This window comes from Pseudonaja textilis, chromosome 8 (genome assembly GCF_049901715.1).
Source record: "Pseudonaja textilis isolate UNSWEBS1 chromosome 8, rPseTex1.2, whole genome shotgun sequence".
NCBI classification, from domain to species: domain Eukaryota; kingdom Metazoa; phylum Chordata; class Lepidosauria; order Squamata; family Elapidae; genus Pseudonaja; species Pseudonaja textilis.
In genome coordinates, this window is record NC_141997.1 from 8,667,793 (window position 1) to 8,689,241 (window position 21,449).

General features: G+C 39.8%; 2 protein-coding genes, 1 long non-coding RNA gene and 1 other non-coding gene across 8 annotated transcripts in view; 2 read left to right on the top strand and 2 right to left on the bottom strand.

Annotated features, from left to right (window-relative positions):
- PPEF1 (protein phosphatase with EF-hand domain 1) overlaps positions 1–6,547 on the bottom strand; it is a 50,358-nt gene extending 43,811 nt beyond the window's left edge. For 2 of the 3 annotated variants that reach the window (XM_087938260.1, XM_026714295.2), the window contains exon 1: positions 6,262–6,547. The gene's annotated coding sequence lies outside the window, so the exon portion shown is untranslated. The remainder of the gene's footprint in view (positions 1–6,261) is intronic. The other variant, XM_087938261.1, reaches the window with a different exon arrangement.
- A 3,567-nt stretch (positions 6,548–10,114) lies between these two features.
- Positions 10,115–10,187, top strand: TRNAV-UAC (transfer RNA valine (anticodon UAC)). Its single transcript has one exon. It is a non-coding gene; the product is annotated as a tRNA-Val (tRNA).
- Positions 10,188–15,551: 5,364 nt separating this feature from the next.
- LOC148125105 (uncharacterized) lies at positions 15,552–20,312 on the bottom strand. Its single transcript, XR_015744539.1, has 3 exons — positions 20,194–20,312; positions 16,819–16,981; positions 15,552–16,068 (listed from the first exon to the last, which is right to left on the bottom strand). It is a non-coding gene; the product is annotated as an uncharacterized LOC148125105 (long non-coding RNA).
- RS1 (retinoschisin 1) overlaps positions 17,192–21,449 on the top strand; it is a 31,449-nt gene continuing 27,191 nt past the window's right edge. Inside the window, exon 1 of one of the 3 annotated variants that reach the window (XM_087938276.1) lies at positions 17,192–17,309. In XM_087938276.1, the coding sequence (XP_087794402.1) occupies positions 17,261–17,309 (49 nt within the window). In that variant the 5' untranslated portion in view covers positions 17,192–17,260. The remainder of the gene's footprint in view (positions 17,310–21,449) is intronic. The other 2 variants (XM_087938279.1, XM_087938278.1) reach the window with 2 other exon arrangements.

Genomic DNA, 21,449 nt, shown 5'->3' on the forward strand with positions numbered 1-21,449 from the left:
TTCTGAATTTCTCAGCTCCTAAAGATGGGGAAGTTTTCCTGTGGTAGTCAATAAGCTGCAATAAACAAATCTTGCTAGAACTAATGTGGTTGTGATAAGTATTTTTTAAAACTCACTTAATTCAAATGAGAAATATATTCTTGCTCTACTGATATCAGAATCAAATCGGTACTATCAATTAGAATGACCTGATATATTTAATACGCTTATTATTGTTCACCTATAAAACCTACTCCTTATATAAAAATCATGACATAGGTATAGAAATCTTTTGGTTACAAGAACATCCAGTTCTCCACATTTATCATAAAGCATTAAGAAGAGCTGTATGGACAATAGGAGTTGCTACCTAGCTTTGACTGGCTCTGTCATCTCTTTTGGGAAACTGATTTTTCTCCATGCATATATGGTGCATCATCTAGACCAGGGGTCGCCAACCTTTTGGACCTCAGGGACCACCAAACTCATAATTTTAAATCCCAGAGACCACTAATCAGTTCTGTGGGCGTGGCCTAATTTGTGGGTGTGGCTTGGTGACTGGCTGGCCATGGCTTATATGAAAATATTATACATATTTATATAAATATTGATTTATTTTGATAAAAAAGAACAACTTTTACCCCAAATCAGGCAAAGCAGGCAGGCAGATTGAGGTGGTATTTGCCGTTCTCCGAACTGGTCAGAACCTGCTGAATACCACCTCTGGTCAGGACATAACCTGAACCCCGTTCATTAAGAAAAGTGGAACCAATACCCGTCCATTAAGAAATAAAATTAATTACACATGCCTGACATGATAAGGAAATGATAATTATCATTTCCTTATCATGTCAGGCATGTGTAATTGATTTTATTTCTTAATGGACGGGTATGGGTATAAGACCCATCATGAGCCTTTGCAGAAACAAGTAAAACAAATCAAATAATAAAAACACACAAAGCAAGCCTCCAGATTACAAAATGCTGTAAAAAACTGTATAAAAGCCCATGTGAAACCAAACCAATTTGTCAGCTGTCCCAGAATTGCATGCTCTGTGTGTGTGTGTGTGTGTGTGTGTGTGTGTGAGTGTTTGTGTGTGTGTATGTGTTGGTTGTTTGGTTCTGTTCACTAATAAATGGACTTCCTGTCTTAAGCAGCCTCCATTTTATTTCCGGCTTGGAACTGGACACAGGTTTTTCTTCCAACAAGCGAGTGAGCAAAACTGAAATCATCCCCCCAGTTGGTGGAAAATTTGTCTTCCACAAAATTGGTCTCTGGGGACTACTGTTCTAGATTAACTGGATCAATCATTTAGTGGTCTTTTTGTTGTTCTAGAAATTGCAAAGGAATTTGAGATATTGTTACTTCATTGTTGTTTCCTATAAGTTCTCCATTGGGAACAATCCTCAATACACGGAGTTTGAGGAATTCTCATAGACCACATATTCCTGCTCAATCTTCATTCCCAGTTTTGAATGGTCATAGGAATAAAATTGAAATAGCAGTACAGTGTGTCTAGAGTGACTCCATTTTGGTGAGACCCTTTTAGAACACTCCTCTTGAAACAACATATTTATACTATACCCCAAAAATTATTCTAAAACCGACATCAAGGTAATCAACATTAAATACCATTTTTCCTGATTATTATATCAATTTACTTGACAGAAATTAGAGCAACCTGACAACTAGCATCTACAAGTCTTATAAAAATGATCATGATTTTTACAAAAGTCTAATTTGATCTTAACAGTTTTAAGTATACCAACAAATGAGCTTACCTGGTAATTCAATGACAGCAAGGCACAGGTAATATCATATGAATCACAATGTAATTTATAAAGGAAGTAAATTATACAAACATGTCATGATTAATATAAATCACATGTTTCATAGCATTTGCACAATGATGCCATGAGTTGTGATTACATTATGATAGGCATGACATCATCATGATTTCTGCTGATTGTGCAACATTTCTATTAATTAAAATCAGTGGGATAGTAAGCATGCTTAAAATCAATTGTTTGTTGACTTTTGAATTTAAATGTACAAAAAAGAAATGCGGTGTATATTACCTTAAAAATAATGCCTAGTTGCCCTTTTAGTCTCAATGAGCGATAAGGTTGCTCAGCAACTAAGGATTTCTAGGTCAATCATTACAATGTCATGCTTATGAAATGGAAGCTTTAAATTTTAAATATAATTTAAATTTCAATAAATACATAAATACAATTAATAATTTAAAATTCTCTGTCTCATTCTCTCTCTGGATGCTAAAATATTATGCAATGATTTAAAAATAATTTCAGTTGGTTTTAGCTACCTATTTTTAGCTAAACAATTTTTTTCTAATTAATTTTTAGCAAAAATAATATATAGAGAGAGAGCTTGGTAGAATTCTTTTACTTGAAGGAATTATATCTATACATTAATATAAGTATTCCCTAAAAACAGTTTATCTGTAAATCAAAATTCAATGAAACTTTCCTAAAACTGAGACTCCATTCCAAATGGATGACCTTCTTTGACAAACAGAAAAAACAATACAAAATTACACATTGCAATACATATACATATATTGCAATTTTAATCAACAAAGGTATTTAGTGGTTTCTGACTATAACTTTCTGTAATGATTTTGAAATACTTCTTTCTTTCTAGTAATACTTGAGAGCTACATACACATAGGCTGTAGTGAAATATATCAATAGCAGAGGAAGTTGCTTGATTGATAGAGGGTAGAAAATACACTATATTCAACAGAGAGAAAAAAATTGACATGATACAGGATTAGGCATCATGAATTTTAAAAAAAGGGAGAGGCCAAATTCCATAATTAACAATGTTATGAATTTATTTATTTATTGAGTGGGAAAAGATTTTTGCAGGAAGGAAAGGCCATGATTTTAAGCTATCTAGAAAGAAAGGTAACAGAAGAAATGAATTACTATCCAAGGCAAGAAAAAATATTGAAGCTCAATGTTAAGACACAATTTATAGAATAAATCTGATAAAGTGAATTTTACTTCTAACAAATTGCATATTTAGGACAATTTTTTGGTATGTGCCAGACAGAAGAAAGTAAATTTTATCTTGCCACTGTATCGATTTATTATGTGCCATCAGGTTGTTGTCAACCACAGATTGATATTTTACGTAGTGTAGCTTAATAATAAGTCTGATGCAATAGCTCAGGATTGGCTTAGCTTAGTATGGGCTTTCAAAGAATAGTCAAGCATTAACCTCTGAATACTCAAAACTGTGTTTTTTGTCTCTAACAAACATAGGATTTCTTTAAAAATTGAGGCTCATGGGAGATCCTGGAAATGGTTAAAACAATATAATTTACTTTACAAATAAAGTAAGACTACTATGTGTGCAACAGTTCCATTCTTCTTACTGGGTATTCCATACTGGATCCACTTCATCTGCAACTATACAATTACCATGAGTTTAGAAATGTGTAAAGATATTCACTATGAAGTTGATTAGAGTTAACATTCTAAGGCAGGGGTCCTCAAACTTTTTAAACAGAGGGCCAATTCATGGTCCCTCAGACTGTTGGGGGGCCGGACCGGCTAGGTGGGTGTGGCTATGTGGTCATGTGGCTGGGTGGGCATGGCCAATTTAGCAGTCTTGCTACTTGCCTAACTTCATTACAACAGAAGCTTCAGGCTCCTTAAAACTCAGGAAACTCAAGTTTTACAGCAATTCTTCTCAGCCCCAAAGAGCTTACAATAAAAGGTCTCTCTCCCTCTCTCTCACTTTCTCTCTCACACTTTTTCTCTCACCCTAGCTCTCTTTCTTTGTCTTTCTCTTTCTCTCTCTCCGGGAGGGGGGAGAACCCCTAAAATGGTGCTGGGTGGTGGGGTGGCGAAGACCAGCTAGTCAGCGGGGAGACAGGGCACCCACAACAATCTGACATCCAGAGATGGACGAGCCACGCACCAATGATCACCTGGCCAGTGGAGAGCCCAAGACCAGCAGGGAGGCTGGGCATCACAACACAGGCGGCATGCAGGCTCTGCAGGAAAAGCAACATCTTTCCTGCAGGCTCTGCAGGAAAAGCAACTCCGCTTAGGCAGGGTGGCTTCTGGAAACACCCTGGAAGGGCTCCAAAGCCACAGTCTACCACACGCTCTCCTCCCTCCCCACTTAGGCAAGTCAGCTTCTATAAACACCTAGGAAGGGCTCCAATGTCACGGTCTCCCGCATACTCTCCTCCCTCCCCACTTAAGCAGGGCAGCTTCTGGAAATACCCAGAAGGGCTCCGAGCGCGTGCTCTCCCACGTGCTCCCCTCTCTCCCCATGCGCATCAGTCCACCGGTCGCTGGTATCACCCCTCTGCCAGCTCCCCTCCCCCACCCAACCACCAGCCCGTGCCCTTCTGCCTTACCTTTACAAGCAGCGGTGAGCAGGATTGGGATTCTACCAGTTCGCACCTATTTGCTAGAACCGGTTGTTAACATTCTAAGCAGTTCGGAGAACCGGTTGTTGGAAGAAATTACTGGCCTAATCCTGTAAGGAAGACAGGAAGGAAACATTCTGGTGTTGCTTACAGAAACTGCCTCTCCGTTAACCCTTATTACATTCTTGGCAGGACTAGACTTCTTTGTCTTAGGAACCTCTCTGGAGTTTGTTCTCCTCCTTTGCTGGTACTTTGCTAGTGTGGAGCGACCATTCAAAGTTACAGTGTCACTGAAAAAAGTGACTTATGGCTATTTTTCACACTTACGACTATTGCAGCATCCCCACAGTCATGAGAGGCCAGGCAAGGAGATGCGTGCCTCGATGTGAGTGATATTGAGTTGGCCATGCCCAGCCAATAACATGACCACCAAGCCATGTCCACCCAGTCACATGACCACCTAAACTATGCCCATAGAACCGGTTGTTAAAAATTGGAATCCCACCCCTGGTGGTGAGCAAAAGTATGCAGAAGTGCAGCTGCATTCTGTAAGGTATATATTAAGCCAAGGGCTGTAGGAGGAGCAATGAGAGTGGTGGGAAAAGACAGCCACGTAAGGAGTGTGTGGGAGGTGAGAGGCGGGAATTAATCCCACCACTGCATGGGCTGGATACAGTGTGTCAGTGGACCGTATCCAGCCTGCGGGCTGTAGTTTGAGGATCCCTTTTCTAAGGGGGCAAAACATAGAATGAGGCTGAATGTCCCAGGTGAAGCTGTTTTTTTTAAGTATCAGAAACATGTAAAACAGCAGGATTTAATCCTATCCTCTAGGCACTATCTTGACTTTTTTTGACTATGCCTGAAGAGGCTTCTGAAAGCAAGCATAATGAAATTTGAAATAAAAACAAATTAAATGCAAATCTGGAGGTACCTTATTCTGATATTAATATTTTAAAATATCAGCACTAATAATTCAAACTGAATTTTATCTTGAAGCAAGGGGGAAAATGCCACTGATTTTGGGGAGAGATGACTTTACAATTATTGTTTTAATGAATGTCATCTTTTTCCACAGAAAATCTAGAATTAAAATTCAGTGAAGCTTGCTTGCTTTTTAAGAACAGCTTGATGTGTAATTCATGAAAAAACAGCCATTTGCCTTGATAGAATTATTTGAAGGATCCAAAAATCCATTCAATAGTAGTTCACCACATCCTAGGGTATGGAATGAGAACCAAAATTGTCAGATTTGAAACAAAGAACAGAAAGAGGCAGCACAGTATTGCAAGCCAGATCTCTGTAACACAATCAGATGCAACAGAGAAAAAGATCTGTCTTTTAATGGTGGCAAACAAGAGGGCATTTTGGCAGGTGTACTTCCTTTCACAACTTCTGTTCTGTGCTATTAGCTGCAGCATCTGTTACCATTCCTTCTCCCGCAGAACACACCCATGAAATATACAGCATTCTGTGGGCCCAAGTGGGCAGGTAAATCTCTGCATATGCAGCTGAATATATAGGCTAATAGCACCCAGAAGTACAAAAAATATCTCAAATTTGGAGTGATTAACAAGTGAATTTTAAGATCCTATTAAAAGTAACAATAATTATCTCTTTCACACCACCAATATAATCTTCTATCAAGATTTCTCTTGATCCAAATCATATCCAGAAACATATTTATTTAGACAAAATCCAGCTGCACTAAGAGAATTAAGACTGGTGTCATCATAGTTTGTTGGACTGTGTATTTATTTTCTCAGTATAGGCAGATTTGTTTTGAAAAATAAAACCCATCCACCCCCAGACAAAAGCAAACATTAACAAATAGTTGCCTCACCCCCACCCCAAAAAATCACCCAGAAATTACCTGCTTTCTTTCAGTGCATCAAGAGGTTTTGTAAACAAATCTTGTTTCCAGGCAGATTGCATGGAATACGGCATGAAATCAATAGACCCTTCAATTGCCTCCTCAGGAGTGTCCCTTTACCCCTTTTGCATTTATATAGATAGATCTCTCGTTCAGATTTTGCATAGTAGAAATGAATAGGTAAACAACTCCTCTCCCTCATCCAGCCTGGAAAAAAAGCCTTATGTACTATAGCTAGGAAAAGCAGCGCAGACAGCCAGGCACACTAATGTACCTCTGTTGTTACCAAGCTTCTTGAATCTCAGAGAGAAAGGTCTACTTCCTAATAGACTGAAGTATGAGATGAGGATTAATTATGCATTAGCAAAGTAAAGGATAGAGAAAGTGTATTTTTTAGGGGAGAAATAATTTAGGGGGGAAAATACTTTGCCTGATGCAAGTAAGAATAGCAAAGCATCTCAAAACATTTTAGAAGACTAACATACAGATGATGGATAAACATTTGTGAATTGCAGTATACTTTATTAGACGTTTATCTGAGTGCAAATATGCAGAATTTGGGAACAGTGAGGTCAAAGAGAAAATAAACAGGAAATATATTTGGAACCATAGCTTTGTAAAGCTTTAATTCTAGAATGAAAATAATTAGGATTGCTCCAATTTGGTATAGTAATGAAAGAGCTATGAAGTACCCCATTTTGCTGCACCTTCGCCACAATATTGGTTTGCTTCTAAACAGTAACTAGCTTAAATTTAAGTAATTTTAAATCAACAATTTGCTACTTTGCTAATGGCAGAGAGGAAATCTCAAACTTATCCTTGGCAACCATCTGATTATAATGGAGATGATGTTCCTGGGAAGGGAAAGCAACAGAAAAAAGCTGTGTTTGTGGCTTTCGATAAGCCTTTTAGAGCATTTTAGAAAAGGACACAAAGTGAACTCTCTAATTAGATGGATAGAAGGCAAGTTGGAAACCCCAAAGATATACAAATCCTGAGGTATGTAGGTTGTAATCATGCCAACCATCACCATAAATTATAAACAAGATCCAATTGCTCATTAGCGCAACTCCCAAAATAAAGAGGTTAACTGGGCAAAATGGCCGACTTTGGGTCAATCATGGTCTCTCAGCCCAACTCACCTCACAAGATTGTTGTTATGGGGAAAATAGGAGGAGGAAGGTATATTATGTATGTTTGCATTTTTGTTATATATAACAACAAAGGTGGGTTTAAAAATAATCTAAAATCTTAAAATGAGATTTATCTGTTATCATTCAGACCATTGCATTCTGGGCAACTATAGCTTCTAAAATGATCTTCGTGGACCACCTCCTGTGTAACATATTGCAATAGTCCAAATTTATCTTGCTTCCAATATAATTGAAAGAAGCAGCAGATACTATTTTATAAAGTGATGGGAGGAGCACAAAAACAAAAATAGGATTGCAGTGTTGCAATGAGGTCTCAGGACTGATCAGTCAAAATGTAACAAACACATCTTTTCTCAGAGTCATTCCAATTTCTTCCTATGAGGATAAGAAGGATATTAGTTTCACTGAAAGCTTGTTTATTTCAGTCAGATAGCTAAGCAAATGGAATTCAGTTAATGTGCATAGATTTACTCTTCTCCCCTCCCTTCTACCATATGTTTACTTCAAAGGAGGTTAGAATGAACAAATAACTTTTTGAACCAACTGCTCTGTGTTGAGGTAACTCCCCATTAGGAGAATGAGTGCACACAGGGAGACGTAGTGAGAGTGATGTTGAATAACATACAACCAGCACACAGATACACTGAATAGCAAAATGTAGGTTTTACTTCCAGTAAATGGTTAAGCAAAGTCCAACAGCAGTCCAAGTCATACATGGTTAAAGCAGTCAGTATTCAGTCCAGGGATAAACCAAATAACAAAGTCCAGTACCATACATAGTTCAGTAACAGACTCACAGCAATCCAAGAAGAACGACGATCAGCAACAGTTAATAGGGAAAAATGCAGGAACCCAAAACAGCCAACATCAGAACATCTAGCAACTAGCAACTACCAACAACAGAACTAACAATCCAGGTTTTTGGCTCCATCTTATGGCCATTTGAGGAACCACATTCAATTACAATTTTTAGCATTCCCTTAAAGCAGGGGTGGGCAAACTACGGCCCGCGGGCCACATCTGGCCCATTGGTCATTTTAATACGGCCCGCCTCTGAAAAAAAAATTGGGGCCGGCCAAAAAAAGACCCCACGCCGCGTGCCAAAAAATCGCACACACAACACGGAGCTGGGCAGCCGCTTCCCTGGTGGTGGGGCCGAGGTCGCCGCCCAGGGAACGCCCACTGCTTTCCCTCCGCTTGGGCTCTGCTCAGGTGTCCGGCTAGGGCTGTCAGGAGTTGCTACCGCAGGTGCAGCTCCACGCGGCTCCAGTCCCGCGTTGCCTTGGGAAGGGAAAGGCAAAATCAGGAGCCGCTGAGCCTGAGCCTCCGGTGCCATTGCTGCCATTGCATAGCGCCATCGCGGCTCTTCCTTTTTGCCTTTCCCTTCCCGAGGCAACACAGGACTGGAGCCGCACGGAGCTGCGCCGACGATAGCAACTCCTGACTCAGGGGGTCTCCGAGGGGAGGGGAAGGAGGAGAAGAAGGGTGGGGAAGGGTGGGTGGGGGATTCCCAAAAAATCTTGTGCTGACCTGGCCCATCTGTCAAATTTTAAAAGTCAATGTGGCCCCCAAGCCAAAAAGTTTGCCCACCCCTGCCTTAAAGAGACAGTATTAAATGTCTATCCTGGTTTATATATTTCCAACCCAACTGTTAGGTGACTATCAATTCCTAACATTCTGCAATTGAGAGATTAGCTATTATAATTATGAATGAGATTAGCTATTATATTTATGAATGTATAAACCTCTTTAGTCAGACAACTAATTAGGGTAGAAAAGCAAAGCTGCAGCTTGTACAACATAATATACAGATCTAAAGCAAAATAAAAACATTTTGTTTTTAGGACATTTTGATTTTTATTCTTTACATAAAGTATATTTTACTTTATTAAACATATTTCTGTGTTGCCACAAGCAAAAAGATTCCCACCAGCTTTTTGTTGAAAATACAATTTAAAACATTTGTTCTAAAAAAGTAAAAATTCAACAGTGCAAGCAACAACAATAACAAATACAATGACATCAAATTAAGGAAAGCTCTCCACAGTGGCTCATTCTTCAAAGTTTTTGAAAATCAATAGAGCTGGCATTTTCAATACAGGGAGGCTTTTCCATAGCGCTGGCATTACTATAGAAAAAGAGTGATCTTATATCAAGGTCTCAAGAATCTCCCCAAAAGGTGGGTTTTGTAGTGGTTTTTCTCTGATAGGTCTTACCAGTCAGGCCCTATTGATTGGAATAAGCAATCATGTAGGTATGTGGTTGCTAAGTCATACTTTATCAATCAAAAAATAGGACTGCATTTTATGATTATGATTGTGATTTATCACTTATTGCTTGCATGTATACTGGAATGCTTATGGATTGAAGACAAATTCCATGTGTGTCCAATCACACTTAGCCAATAAAAGAAGTCTAATTAAGGCAGCTTAAATCGGATCAATAAACTTATTGGCAACCAATGCAGATTCTGCATAACCTGTGCTTGCGCTCTCAACTCTGAAAGTCTCGAAATATAGAGGCTGCTGATGTAATTTTTGACTAGTATTTGAGAATAGTATTGTCTCAAGTAAATTCAGGAACTGCTAGCAACGCTGTGCAGAGTACAGTTGGGGAAAATTAAGATTGCATCAATGTCAAATGAAGAAGCCTTTAAAACATAGAATAGGAATACTTACATCAAGCATTCTCACTACGCAGGTTCCATAGTGTAGTGGTTATCACGTCTGCTTTACACGCAGAAGGTCCTGGGTTCGAGCCCCAGTGGAACCACCTAACTTTTCTTTTTTTAAGTTCCAAGTACACTTCACTTCTAATTTCTAAACTAATAAACTTCACAATTTACATAAATTCTATTTCTAAACAAGCTAGTAATGCATAATATATTCTCAGCTTCTGCTCTCAGGAAGAGCCGAGGTAATAAAACATAGATGATCTTTGCAACACAACTCGCCGTTTCTGGTGGATGTTTAGAAAGACTGCCGGGTAAAATGTAAGGGTTGAGAAGGCCTGATGCCGCCTTCCTTCCAGGGTCTGCCTCTGGGGCAATATGCTAACGTATCTACCAGCTCATCGTTCTGTGCTTATCGCAGAATGGAAGGCGGCGGTGAGGGCGGCTTAAGGCTTGCGCGACCCACGGCACAACCAGACAGCGTCTGTTGGCAAACGAGTCAGTTGGAGGCGGGCGCTTCTCCCCTCAGCGCGCGAGGAAGAAGCTGCAGTTTCGCCACGCGGGAGCGAGGAGGGCGACGGCTTCCTCGTGCGCCCGCCCGCAGCCGCCCACGCGCTCGGGCTCCGCGTCCAGAAAGTGCAAGGCGGGGAGAGAGGGCGGGCGGAGCCGCGCACTGCGTCGCCTTCGCGGCTTCTCAATTCGATTCCTCTAAGGAAGGCGATCCCGCGCGCAGACACGAAAATAGGGCTTTCCGCGGGGAATACAGTATTTCAAACGCGGAGGTGGAGGTGGGGAGCCGATTTCTGCAGCTCGCTGATGCGTGCTTGACACTGAAAGAGGCTCCAATTCTATGCTTTACGGGAGGGAATAGAGACTCCCAGTGGAAGCCTTGGCGCTTTCTGAGCCTGGTTTGTTTTGCTTCAGGTAGTAGCATCATCAGTGCCACGCTAATGTGCAACGGTGCATTGATGATGTTACCTGGTTGGTGTTGAAATAAATGTCCACCTGGGGTCAGTTCCAAGTGGGAAGAAAGACACTGAAAACATGAAGACTGCTTGGAAGGATGGTTTAATGGTGGACAGGATCACATGGTTTGAGGTCCTGGGTAGCTGACCACATGGAGTGGAGAGTGAAATGTATTTATATCCTCTCATGGGCTTCCTTCTTCCAACTTGCTTCCTGTTCCTGTGAAAGAAATGTATTCTGATTGGTTGTCACGCTCCCCTGGGGCCATGCAGGGGTAACTTTGTAGTTTGTTTTGTTTCCCAGGCTCAGAATCTTGCTGGGTAACCTAATCTTCCCAGGTGCCATGTGGTGAGATGGGTAGAGGGCTAATCCTGTCATGTCCCGAGGGCCATGTCTTAATCCCATCAGCCTGGACCTGCTTTCTCTTTAAAAACATGTTTCTCATCCAGGAAAATATATTATTCTGCCTGTTTAATATTTCCTAGAATACTTCATTCTTCTAGGAGTGGGTGCTAACTTTCTACAATCCCCCTTTTTGACCAAATATGTGAGTGGAACACACGTTATTGGCAAAAGACTAAAAATTGACAGATCAGGGAGACATGATGGGTGCTTGTAATTTTTCTGATGCAAAGGAGAAGGCATTGATAGAGGCAGCAGAAAAGAATCCCTTCAGTGGCTCCCCAAAGGAGAGCTTTCAACCCATGAAGGTCTAGCAGCCAGGGCAAAAGTTCTGGAAAGAAATTTACAGTATCCAATTTTCTATGCCAATTATTTTCAGAGGTCAGATATCACTTTCCATGAGCTTCCAGTCAGGTTTTAAGCAAGCACAAGTCCAAAAATTTTTCACAGCCATGGTTGTCCTTTAAATAACTACAGGCTGCCCATTTCAAGGGTTGTTTCTTGAACTTGCCCTAGCTCCTAGTTTTATGAAGCAAATTGAGGTTAGCCATTGTGTAATCCAGGCTATTTAGTATTTTTAAAATTACAATGAGCTCTGGGACTCCTACTCATGAGACCACCAGTGCAATATATCCTGCTTTACTGAGCAGTATCATTTGTGAGTCACAATCAGGGCTTGGGTTTTGGAGATATCTTTTCTGCTATTTCTTCGGTGAGGGAATTGCCTGAGGGGGATGCCCTTCCCCCCCATGGAATTAGCAGGGAGATATGACTACTTGGGCCTTTGTGCCATAGGGCAAAAACCAATTTAGGAGGAGCTTTGCGTAGAGGTAGGTAAAGAGGATAGCTTGAGTTTGATTCTGAGTGGAGTGTGTGTAGCTGCTTTTACAAGACAGAAAACACAATCATGCTAGACAAATTTCCCTCCCACCAGTCCAAGGTGTTCAGAACTTGCTGTCCCAAACACTCCCAAATGCAATCCCTCCATGAGTCCATTTAACTGAATACAACATAAATGAGACAAAGAAAACCTTACAATGAATTTCCACCCTCCCCCATTGTCTTTCCAGCTGTCTTCTGGGGATTGAAAACAGTTTAGTCTCTACTCCTCCATCTTGGGGTCCTCTCTTCAAGTCTATTAGGCTTTGCTTGGTGCAAGATCAATCCAGTCAAGCTTGGGAAGGTCTGCTCCATTCTAGTTGCTATGATGACTTTCAGGTGGATGGTGGATCCAAACCCCACTCCTGACTTAAATGGATGGAAGGTCTTCTCTGGAGGAAGCATCTGGATCAGTATTATCTACTTCCGCATGTTGCAGAGTCATCTGTGCAGAGCTGAAAGATATGAGAACAAGGCTCCCTCCCCGCTTTGTGGGTGATCCTCCTTGGAAAGGCATTGTTGGGGGATAAGAGATAGAGGGGTGGGTGGGTAGATAGCTTGCAGGCAGAGTTTGAAAAGAAAAAACCAGTACTGCAGTTATTAAGCAGACCAGTTATAACAAAATGGGGACATCGTGGATGAAATTTAAAAAATGGATTCACATGCTTTGGAAAAAGGATGGACAGATAAAACGATACAGTAAATGCAAGAATGAATGAATGTTTTTTTCTGTAAATGAATTTAAAACATTCCCTCATAACCTTGGGCTTTTTTTAAAAGTACAGAGAGGGAAGGAAACTTCACGCTGTTCTGGTGGCCAGGCAATCTCAGTGGGAAAGCATTTCCATTGCTTAATTCAACATTATTTCCAACAATTTAATTTTTTTTCCCCCTAGGGATCAGAGACATTTAACTGTTACGTTTACCTCGAGGGAACACAAGACTTTGACATACACATACACACAAACAATGAGAAAATGAGAGGAAAAACAACTCTCAGGTTTATACACCCCGTCATCCCCACCATAAATCTCAGTTAAATTAAGGAAGGCACAAATCTTAAACATATCACATGGTTGCATGCAGAGAGAAAGAGAAAAACAAAACAAACCCGCCAACGTTCCTATATATGATCTGATTTCTTTCAGTGTTTTTAAAATCAAAAGTACTGTCTTCTGGCCAAATCTGCCTCCCTGTCCTGTCCTTAATCTGAGCCCATTCCTTGCCAGTTAACTTTGCTCCCCCTTTTTTTTCATACCAGCAAGGAGAGGCACTAGCCTCTCATTCCATGCCATGAGCAGATCACCTAGTGGGGATTCAGGTTTGCCCCTTGAGCTAGTTTCCCATGACCTTCTCAGATGTGGGGCTCACTTTGACCTAGCTGGGCTCTACCTGCTGCCTTGGCCCACCAGTTTTCAGACACTCTGGTCCAGGCAGGACTTTGCCTTCCTGGCAAAGTAAGGGCACCTCCTCTCTCTCAACCTACCAGTTTCGGGCAACTCCGTCCTGGGAAGCACTCTGCCTTCCTTGGCAAAGTAAGGGCACCTCCTTCTCTCAGCCTATCAGTTTCAGATTCTTCAGTCTGGGAGGACTCTGCTTTCCCCTTGCAGAGTAAGGGCACCTCCTGAAATGGGCTCTAGCCAATCACAGTTTAGCCAGTGGTTCCTTTCTCTTTCATACTGTTCTGCCATTATCCCCTCAGCTTCTTTTCTCTTCTTGCAGAAGGTCCCAGTTCTCCCGCCTTGCTTTCCCTGGTCCTGCCAGCTAACAGCAGGTGGGGAGACAGCTGGGGAGTACATGAAGGGAATGGGATCCAGCTGTTGTTAGAGTAGTAAGCCCCATACACGCACACTCACAACACTCATTCCCTAGGTTTAAATTTAAAGTGATGGCCCTCTTTCTGACAGCTGTTGAGCACAAGGCTCAGAATCTGCCTTTATTGCCCGTTAGCTCCAGGCAGGATCCGTGGGCTTCTACCCTCAGACAAAGATGGTCTGTGCTGGCTGGGTAGTGGTCCTCCAGGCCATGGCTGGGTTGGCTGGGTGTCCCTTCGTTTGTTGCCAAATTGTTGGAAGAAATTTCCTGAGTTCATTTTCCAGCTGGGAAGCAGTCACCAGTGCTGAAAAGAAACAGACATGGAAGCCAGCTGCCAGAAATGGGATCCTTTAATTCAGGAAGGCACGAAAAGTAGTGACACAGCTTGAGTGTTCCTGGTTTGCAAGCAGATTGGAAGTGTGAATCTGAGCTTTTTATGCTTAATTCCGCTTTGAAGCTCCTGCAGCTTGATGGGTTTGTGTGCCTCTAGTTAAAGTGATTGCCCTGGATCCTGTCTTCCTACCTTAATGGGTTAATCCTGTCCCAGTACTTTTGTCTCTCCTATTCTGGGGGTTAATCTTGGCAGGGGGCAGGAAAAAAAGGAGTTCTGGTTTTGCTGGGTGATTTTTAGCCTGATTCTCCTTATCTTAATGGCTCTACTTAAGTGTTTCTGGCTGCTCTGAGTTTTTTGTTTCAGCTGGTGATTCTTGGTTTTCTTAAAGGGGGAAGGGCTGGCTTGAGTTTCTTGGCACTGTTTTCTGAGGTTTCTGGTGCTGTGAAGTTTCTTACACTGACCTTTTGGGGTATACTTCCCATATTAGGTAATGAAATGTTTGCAAGCAAGCAACCAACCAGGCTCAGAGAGCACCAAGGACTCCACAGTTCAACCCCGAGCTTCAGATATTCTTTTCTATTGGAAAGATGCCCCCTGTTGTAAAGAAGTTTAGGGATCATCCAGTCGAGTGCTGACCAAATAGATAGAGTTGCTGGGTTTCCTGATCTCTGGCAATAGCTTGCAATTCTCTAAAGGACATTCTGATGATCTCTGATCCTTTCCATCCACCTGATCTCTTGTTTTCCTATTCATCTCTCAGATTTGCCAAACAGGAATTATATTTTTTTCTCATCTCTTGCTTGTCTCGTGTGCCGGAAACAGTTTCTCCTCAGTAGGTAATTATTGCAAGGGAGCAATTACCCATCATGGACCTGGGAATTGACTGACTCATTCTTCTTGGCACCCTAACGCTGTTTCTTGAGTGATATGCATTACTGTGATAAACAGGTCTTTTGAATCAGCAGATCTGATTGCTTGGTTAGCTTGATTTCACTTTAATTTCAATCACATTTTGCTCCCTGAAATCAGAATTTTTGCATGTAAATAATGATAAATTGGATACCCCTATAAATCTATATGCAGATGCTAAAGTCTTCTTAAATATTTTTTTTTGCTTGAGATAAGATGTACATAGTCTCTGTGACTTGTAAATCATGTCTTAATATGTGTCAACTCTAATTTACAATAAAAACAATGTTAAATAAATTGTTCTGTTTTTTTATAGGAAATAAATATTTGAGTGCCATACATGCAACTTGACTCACCATTCCAAGGGTTTTGTTTGTTTGTTTTTTGGCCCAAAATAAGTTTGTTTCAAGCAAGGGCAAACTTACTAGGTGGTTGACTCATGATACAGTGGAAATGAAATGGAGCTCCATTCTAGTCAAACCAGAGGCAATAACATTTTGTAATGGAAGATTCCTAAGACCATTGTCTCTTGGATTTCTGGTTCAGTGCCAGAGGATTGTAGGAATCATCGTGTGAGTGTGAAGTACATGGTTACAACACATGGTTAATATGAATAAGATGTTCAGTACAGGAGAATTGATTGAAGGGACCGGAGTGATATTCAGAATAACACCAGGCTGTTTGGGCATAATACAGATCATAGTTTAATGAAACAAATTATTGGTAGGAAAATATTAACTTATAAAGTAGCAGTTGTAGTATATATACTCTTTTCTAGCCTGATGGAGAGCTGATAGATAGTGTCTGAATATAAGGTTAAGGCAAGAATGCCCTCAATTAAGCTTGATTTAAGTGTCCATATAATCATTTGGTAAGGTGACCAACTTTTTTACAATGAGGAGGACACAAATAAATTGAAGAAAAAAAACAAAGCCACTTGCATGCAGCGCACTCTTGCGTGCGACGCACTCTTGCGCACGGTACACTCAAAACAATTCTGTGAGCAGCACATGCATCTCATAATCGCATCTCACCACACTGTACCGAGCCTTGACGAATCATCATGTCAAATACAAATAAGTTACATCACACACAACGGATCGGATCGGCATCCATCAAATACGGAGATTTACAGATTAGTCTTCAAATATCAAAAAGGAGGACATGTAGGAGGACAGTTTTCGAGAGAGGACAGAACTTACAAAAGGAGGACTGTTCTTCCTAAAGGAGGACGGTTGGTCACCTTACATTTGGTAACACCACCAAAGTGGTGCTTTCTTTTGGAATTTTTTACAACTTCCATTCTAGCTTCCACTCTAGCTTCTAACCTTAGGTTTCCTAATGATTTTCCATTCAAGCACTAGCTGCTTCGTCTTGGTGTAACTGTTGTCGCATTGAATGGATGCTGTTGCCATTTGAAGACACACCTTTTCTTAAAAGTACTGTATATTAATTAGCCTGTTCCAGATGGTATCAGTATTTCATGTATTTTTATATGAATCTTCACCATGGTTGTTTCAGTCGTTTCTTTTTAGCATATACATAGTAGTATTCATTTAGGAAAAGACATCAAGAAAGATTAAAATAAAGCTAAGGAAAGATAAGTCTGTTTATTATTGGTGGGTATTTTTTTTCTTTTTGCAATAGATGAATACAATATATGCATGTCTATGTTTAGATCATTTTAAAGAGCTTTGCCCTTGGAAATTCCTTCAAAAATGAACTTGGCTTACCATAGTAAATTAAACCTCTAAGAGATAACATGGATAAGGTGCTTAATGGGGCTATGTTTAAGTTAATCTTCCTCCTGGTTCAGAAAGCTATACCATTCACTCAGCAGGTACTGCTGGAAGGTGAAATCAAGCAAAGATGTATTTCCAGCTAAGAAATGTGGCTCTGTTTCTTTTCTGCTTTGAAGGTAAGCAGTGAGAATGTGTTCTATTATATAGCGTTATTTTTTATTTGTCATTGATTGTAATTTATATCGCTTCTAATCCATGATCCTTTTCCATTCCTTGACTAGACACACAGTTTTACATTTTTCATTGCTGGACCAGAAAACTTTTTCTTAGACCTTGGAATTCTCATTTTTAAGTGTGTTTTATAAAGTAACCATATATAACTAGGTGTATTTTAAAAATGGAAATGATGGAAAGATGAGGATGTTGGCAAAATACATGATTCAAAGAACTGCTGAGATTGAATAAAAATATTATATTTTCAAGGTGTATCTTTATAGTAATATTTTTTCATCTTACCAGAATTGCTTAGCTTTGAAAACAATGTGTAACCTCTTGAAGAATATAATTGATTTAAGATTATATATAGAATCTACCACCACAAAAAGCTAGTGACAGATTATGTGTCATCAAGTCAGTGTTGACTGCTAGTTACTACCAAGATAAACCTTCTGCAGGATAATTGGTCCTTAATCTGACCCTTCAGGTCTTCCATTAATGAATCCATTATTATTGAAATTAAGCCTATCCACCTTACTGTTCATTATCATCTTTTCTACCTTTTCAGCATGATAGATTTCCCAGGAGATCTAGGTCTTTGCATCATGTGTCTAAAATACCATAATATGAACTGGTTGACCAAAGGAGAATTCTGGATTGTTTTGTTCAATGATCCATTTACTCGTATTCATGGCTGTCAATGGTATTCTCAGGAATCTTCCCAGACTCTAGTGTTCAAAAATGTCAAAATACTTTCTATCCTATTCTTTAAAGCTCAACTTTTGCTTCCATGGAGTGTCACAGGAAAAGGAAAAAAAAATGCTTTCACAGTTCTGATCTTTCTACAGCGTCTGAATATTTTTTCCAAGCCCTTCATTGATATCCTACCAAGTGCTTATTTGTGTAATTATTTACTTTTGATAATCCTAAAATGCTGAAGCTATCTATACTTAATTATTTTTATTGTCAGTTCAAAAGTTGGTTGTTGTAGCTGTTGACATTACTTTTCTCTTTCTACTTTATATTTAATCTCAGTCCCATTTTAATGTGTTCATTGATTTTGATTATCTGAAATAAGGCTTAAAAATATAAAACAGAATGCCATTAGTTTAGGGATCCCAGCCTTTGTGAATGATAAATGTATAATTTACTCTGATAGCTTTTCAATCATTTGCATTTTCAGTTATCAGAGTAAATTATACATTTATCATTCACAGAGGGCTGGCTGGGATCCCTAAACTAATAGTATTCTGCTTTATATTTTTAAGGCTTATTTCAGAAATCTTCAGGACACTTAAAAAAAATCATGTACATATAGAAAGTAGAATTTAATTTTTTAAAATCCTCATGAAAGATGTTACATTTCAATTTTGGAAACATTTCCTAACCTTAATTCCCCCTTTTGTGCAATAGTGACATTTATCAAAATATGCTTGTCCCAAGGCTAAATGTGTTGAGCAGTACCAATAAAGGGCCTCTAAAAGTAGATGTCATATAGTTGAAATTCATATTGTTCATTACTGATGCATTACATATAAATACACGGATACAGATCCAAAATCTTAATTCCAGTCTCTAAACATTCTATTCCTTAATGATCTGATGCCTAAACATTTTTTTCTTTGGGTACTTTATTACAAAACGTTTTATCTGAAATTAATGGCATCTTCTGTCGAAACATTTGGGAATTCTACCCCGCCCCCCCAAACTTATTCTGTGCTTTCTTTACTTTCATGTAATCCTAGTAATGCCCTGCTTAATGCTATCCTTATATCCAATCATGTTTTCACTCATCATTCATAATTTTAAAAAAACTAATTGCTTATTGGCATACTATTCTTTTAATATAGCAATGCAATACATTCCCATCTCTTCCATTATTAACTTTGAGTCCCAGGAAGTCCTTTCAGGTCATTTATATAAGCTAAAGGCAATTCTCTTATTCTTTGTAGTTACCTGCTTCTACTTTCAGTTCAATTTGGCATGCAACTCAGGGAGGAGTCCTTCTCCTAATTATCTCCCTTGAAAAATGCCTACAATTTTACTGTGCTATATGGAAGAATAGTGGATATTGCATACTTGACTACAAAAACTTTGATCTGAAGTAATTAAAAACCAAGGCCACAATACCATGGAATGCAATATTGTGTGCTGTTGCTGTTGTGTGCCCAAATGCCAAGCCTGCACACCAACTTTTGTTCATTTGAAATGTGTTGGATCAATTCCTAACATTACGTATATAATGAGGGAATGGACAAATAAAATAACAGTTTTTAATTTGCAAAAGCTACAGATAAGCTTTTGACTGAATTGATATAAATAGGAAGGCATGTATATGTGTCTCCTGATGATATGATATGATATGATATGATGATATATGATGATATATATTCATTCTTAACACTGAAGAATATTAAATATAATCATAAAGTATTTATGTAGATGAGACTTCATTTATTTTTGTGCATATCCTTAGGGGATTATTAGATCAAAGTAACATACGGAAAACATTAATGGATGAACCACTGTAATGGAATGTATGAATAACCTTAGGGAAAGAGAAGAAACACTGCCTAGGAAATAATCAGACAAGAGAGACAGGAGTCCCTGGTGGCTTGATTACCAGAAAAGAACATTTAGAACAAATCTACTCTTGTTCTGTCCTCACTACACGTTAGTCTGTGTGCAACTCGACATGCAGCTAAACCCACCTTTCCTCCAAAAACAGACCGTGTGCATAGATTTGAATACTTTACTGAAAGAAAAGGTTAGGGTGAAATAGGGAAAATAGGAATACATACAACAAGAACTACAAGCAATAAATACAAGCAATTTAAATCTCACCAGCGATGCTCTGTGTGTGGAATGTGGGTTTGTCCTGGATGACCATATGCCACAGATTAAGATGGATTCTTCTTTGTGCTTCTGCCTTTTCTAAATGCAATGGGGTCTGGCTTCCTGGCTTCCTGGTTTAAGAGTGCAGGCTGATGGGTAAAATGAGTTGGGTCAGCTTCAAACAATGTACTTGGTATTTTGTCTCTCCAGCCACTAGATGAGGCTAGAGAGGAATAATAGTATGTAAAAGTTATACGCTGGGGCATGATACTCCCTGGCTGGTATCAACTGATACCACTATTTGAGTTCTGAGCTGGTGGCATTAAGTGAATTGCCATTTCTTTTTTGCTGATATGGTTGTCAATGAGTGGTGCCACCATAGTTTCTGATGAGGCTTCTGGGAATTTGACAGTGATCTAACTCTGGAATATAACATCCCATTGCTGGCTTCTCCCTTAGAATTGCTGAGGTTATCCAGTGTATATCAAGCACCATTCTGTTGAACAGATACTGTGGGAGACATTGCAGAAGACTGGTTCAATTGCTTTTTGAAGTTTGCTGTTTGCGGTGTGGCTGTAGGCTGCTGTGCCATTTGAGCTATGGTGTTGTCCACAGGTTCTGAGTTATGAATGGCATAGATGGATTCTGGAGACTGTAGGCTAAGCTCGTTCTTTATTGCAAGGTAGGCATCTCTGTGGTCTGAAGGGAAGAAGGGTGATCTGGTTGTCACTATCTTCTTTGACTAATCCCTGCTCTGCCTTTCCTAAAGGGAGTTTGTCCTCAGTAGATGTTGCCACCTAATTGTCATCTTCCATCTTTTGGAAGACTGTGTACCTTAAATGACCTTGGTCGCTGTCAGGTGAGTTTGTCACTAAAGGAGCCTATGAAGGGACAAGGCAAATAGATAATATGCAGTGATTTCTTTTAAGAGAAATTGGTTGTGGCTCGGCTGAAAAATAGAAGGATGTCTATTCCCTAATGTGCTTGTCAGCATGCTGCTAACAGAGTTTGGTTTGTGCATGCTTCCTAAACAGACATCTCCTACAATGACTCACCTTAGGTCTAATTATTTTTTAGCATAGGGAGCATTGTGAGGACCATTGATCTGAGCTCTCACTTTGTGAACTCATAAAATATCTCTCCCTAGGAGCAAGACTATCTGAGACTGAGTATCGAGCTCTGGTACCAGATGCACTATGTAGTTCAAATGTGGGTAATGAATCATTGTATCTGGTGTAGGGATTTCAGATCTATGGTCAGAGATC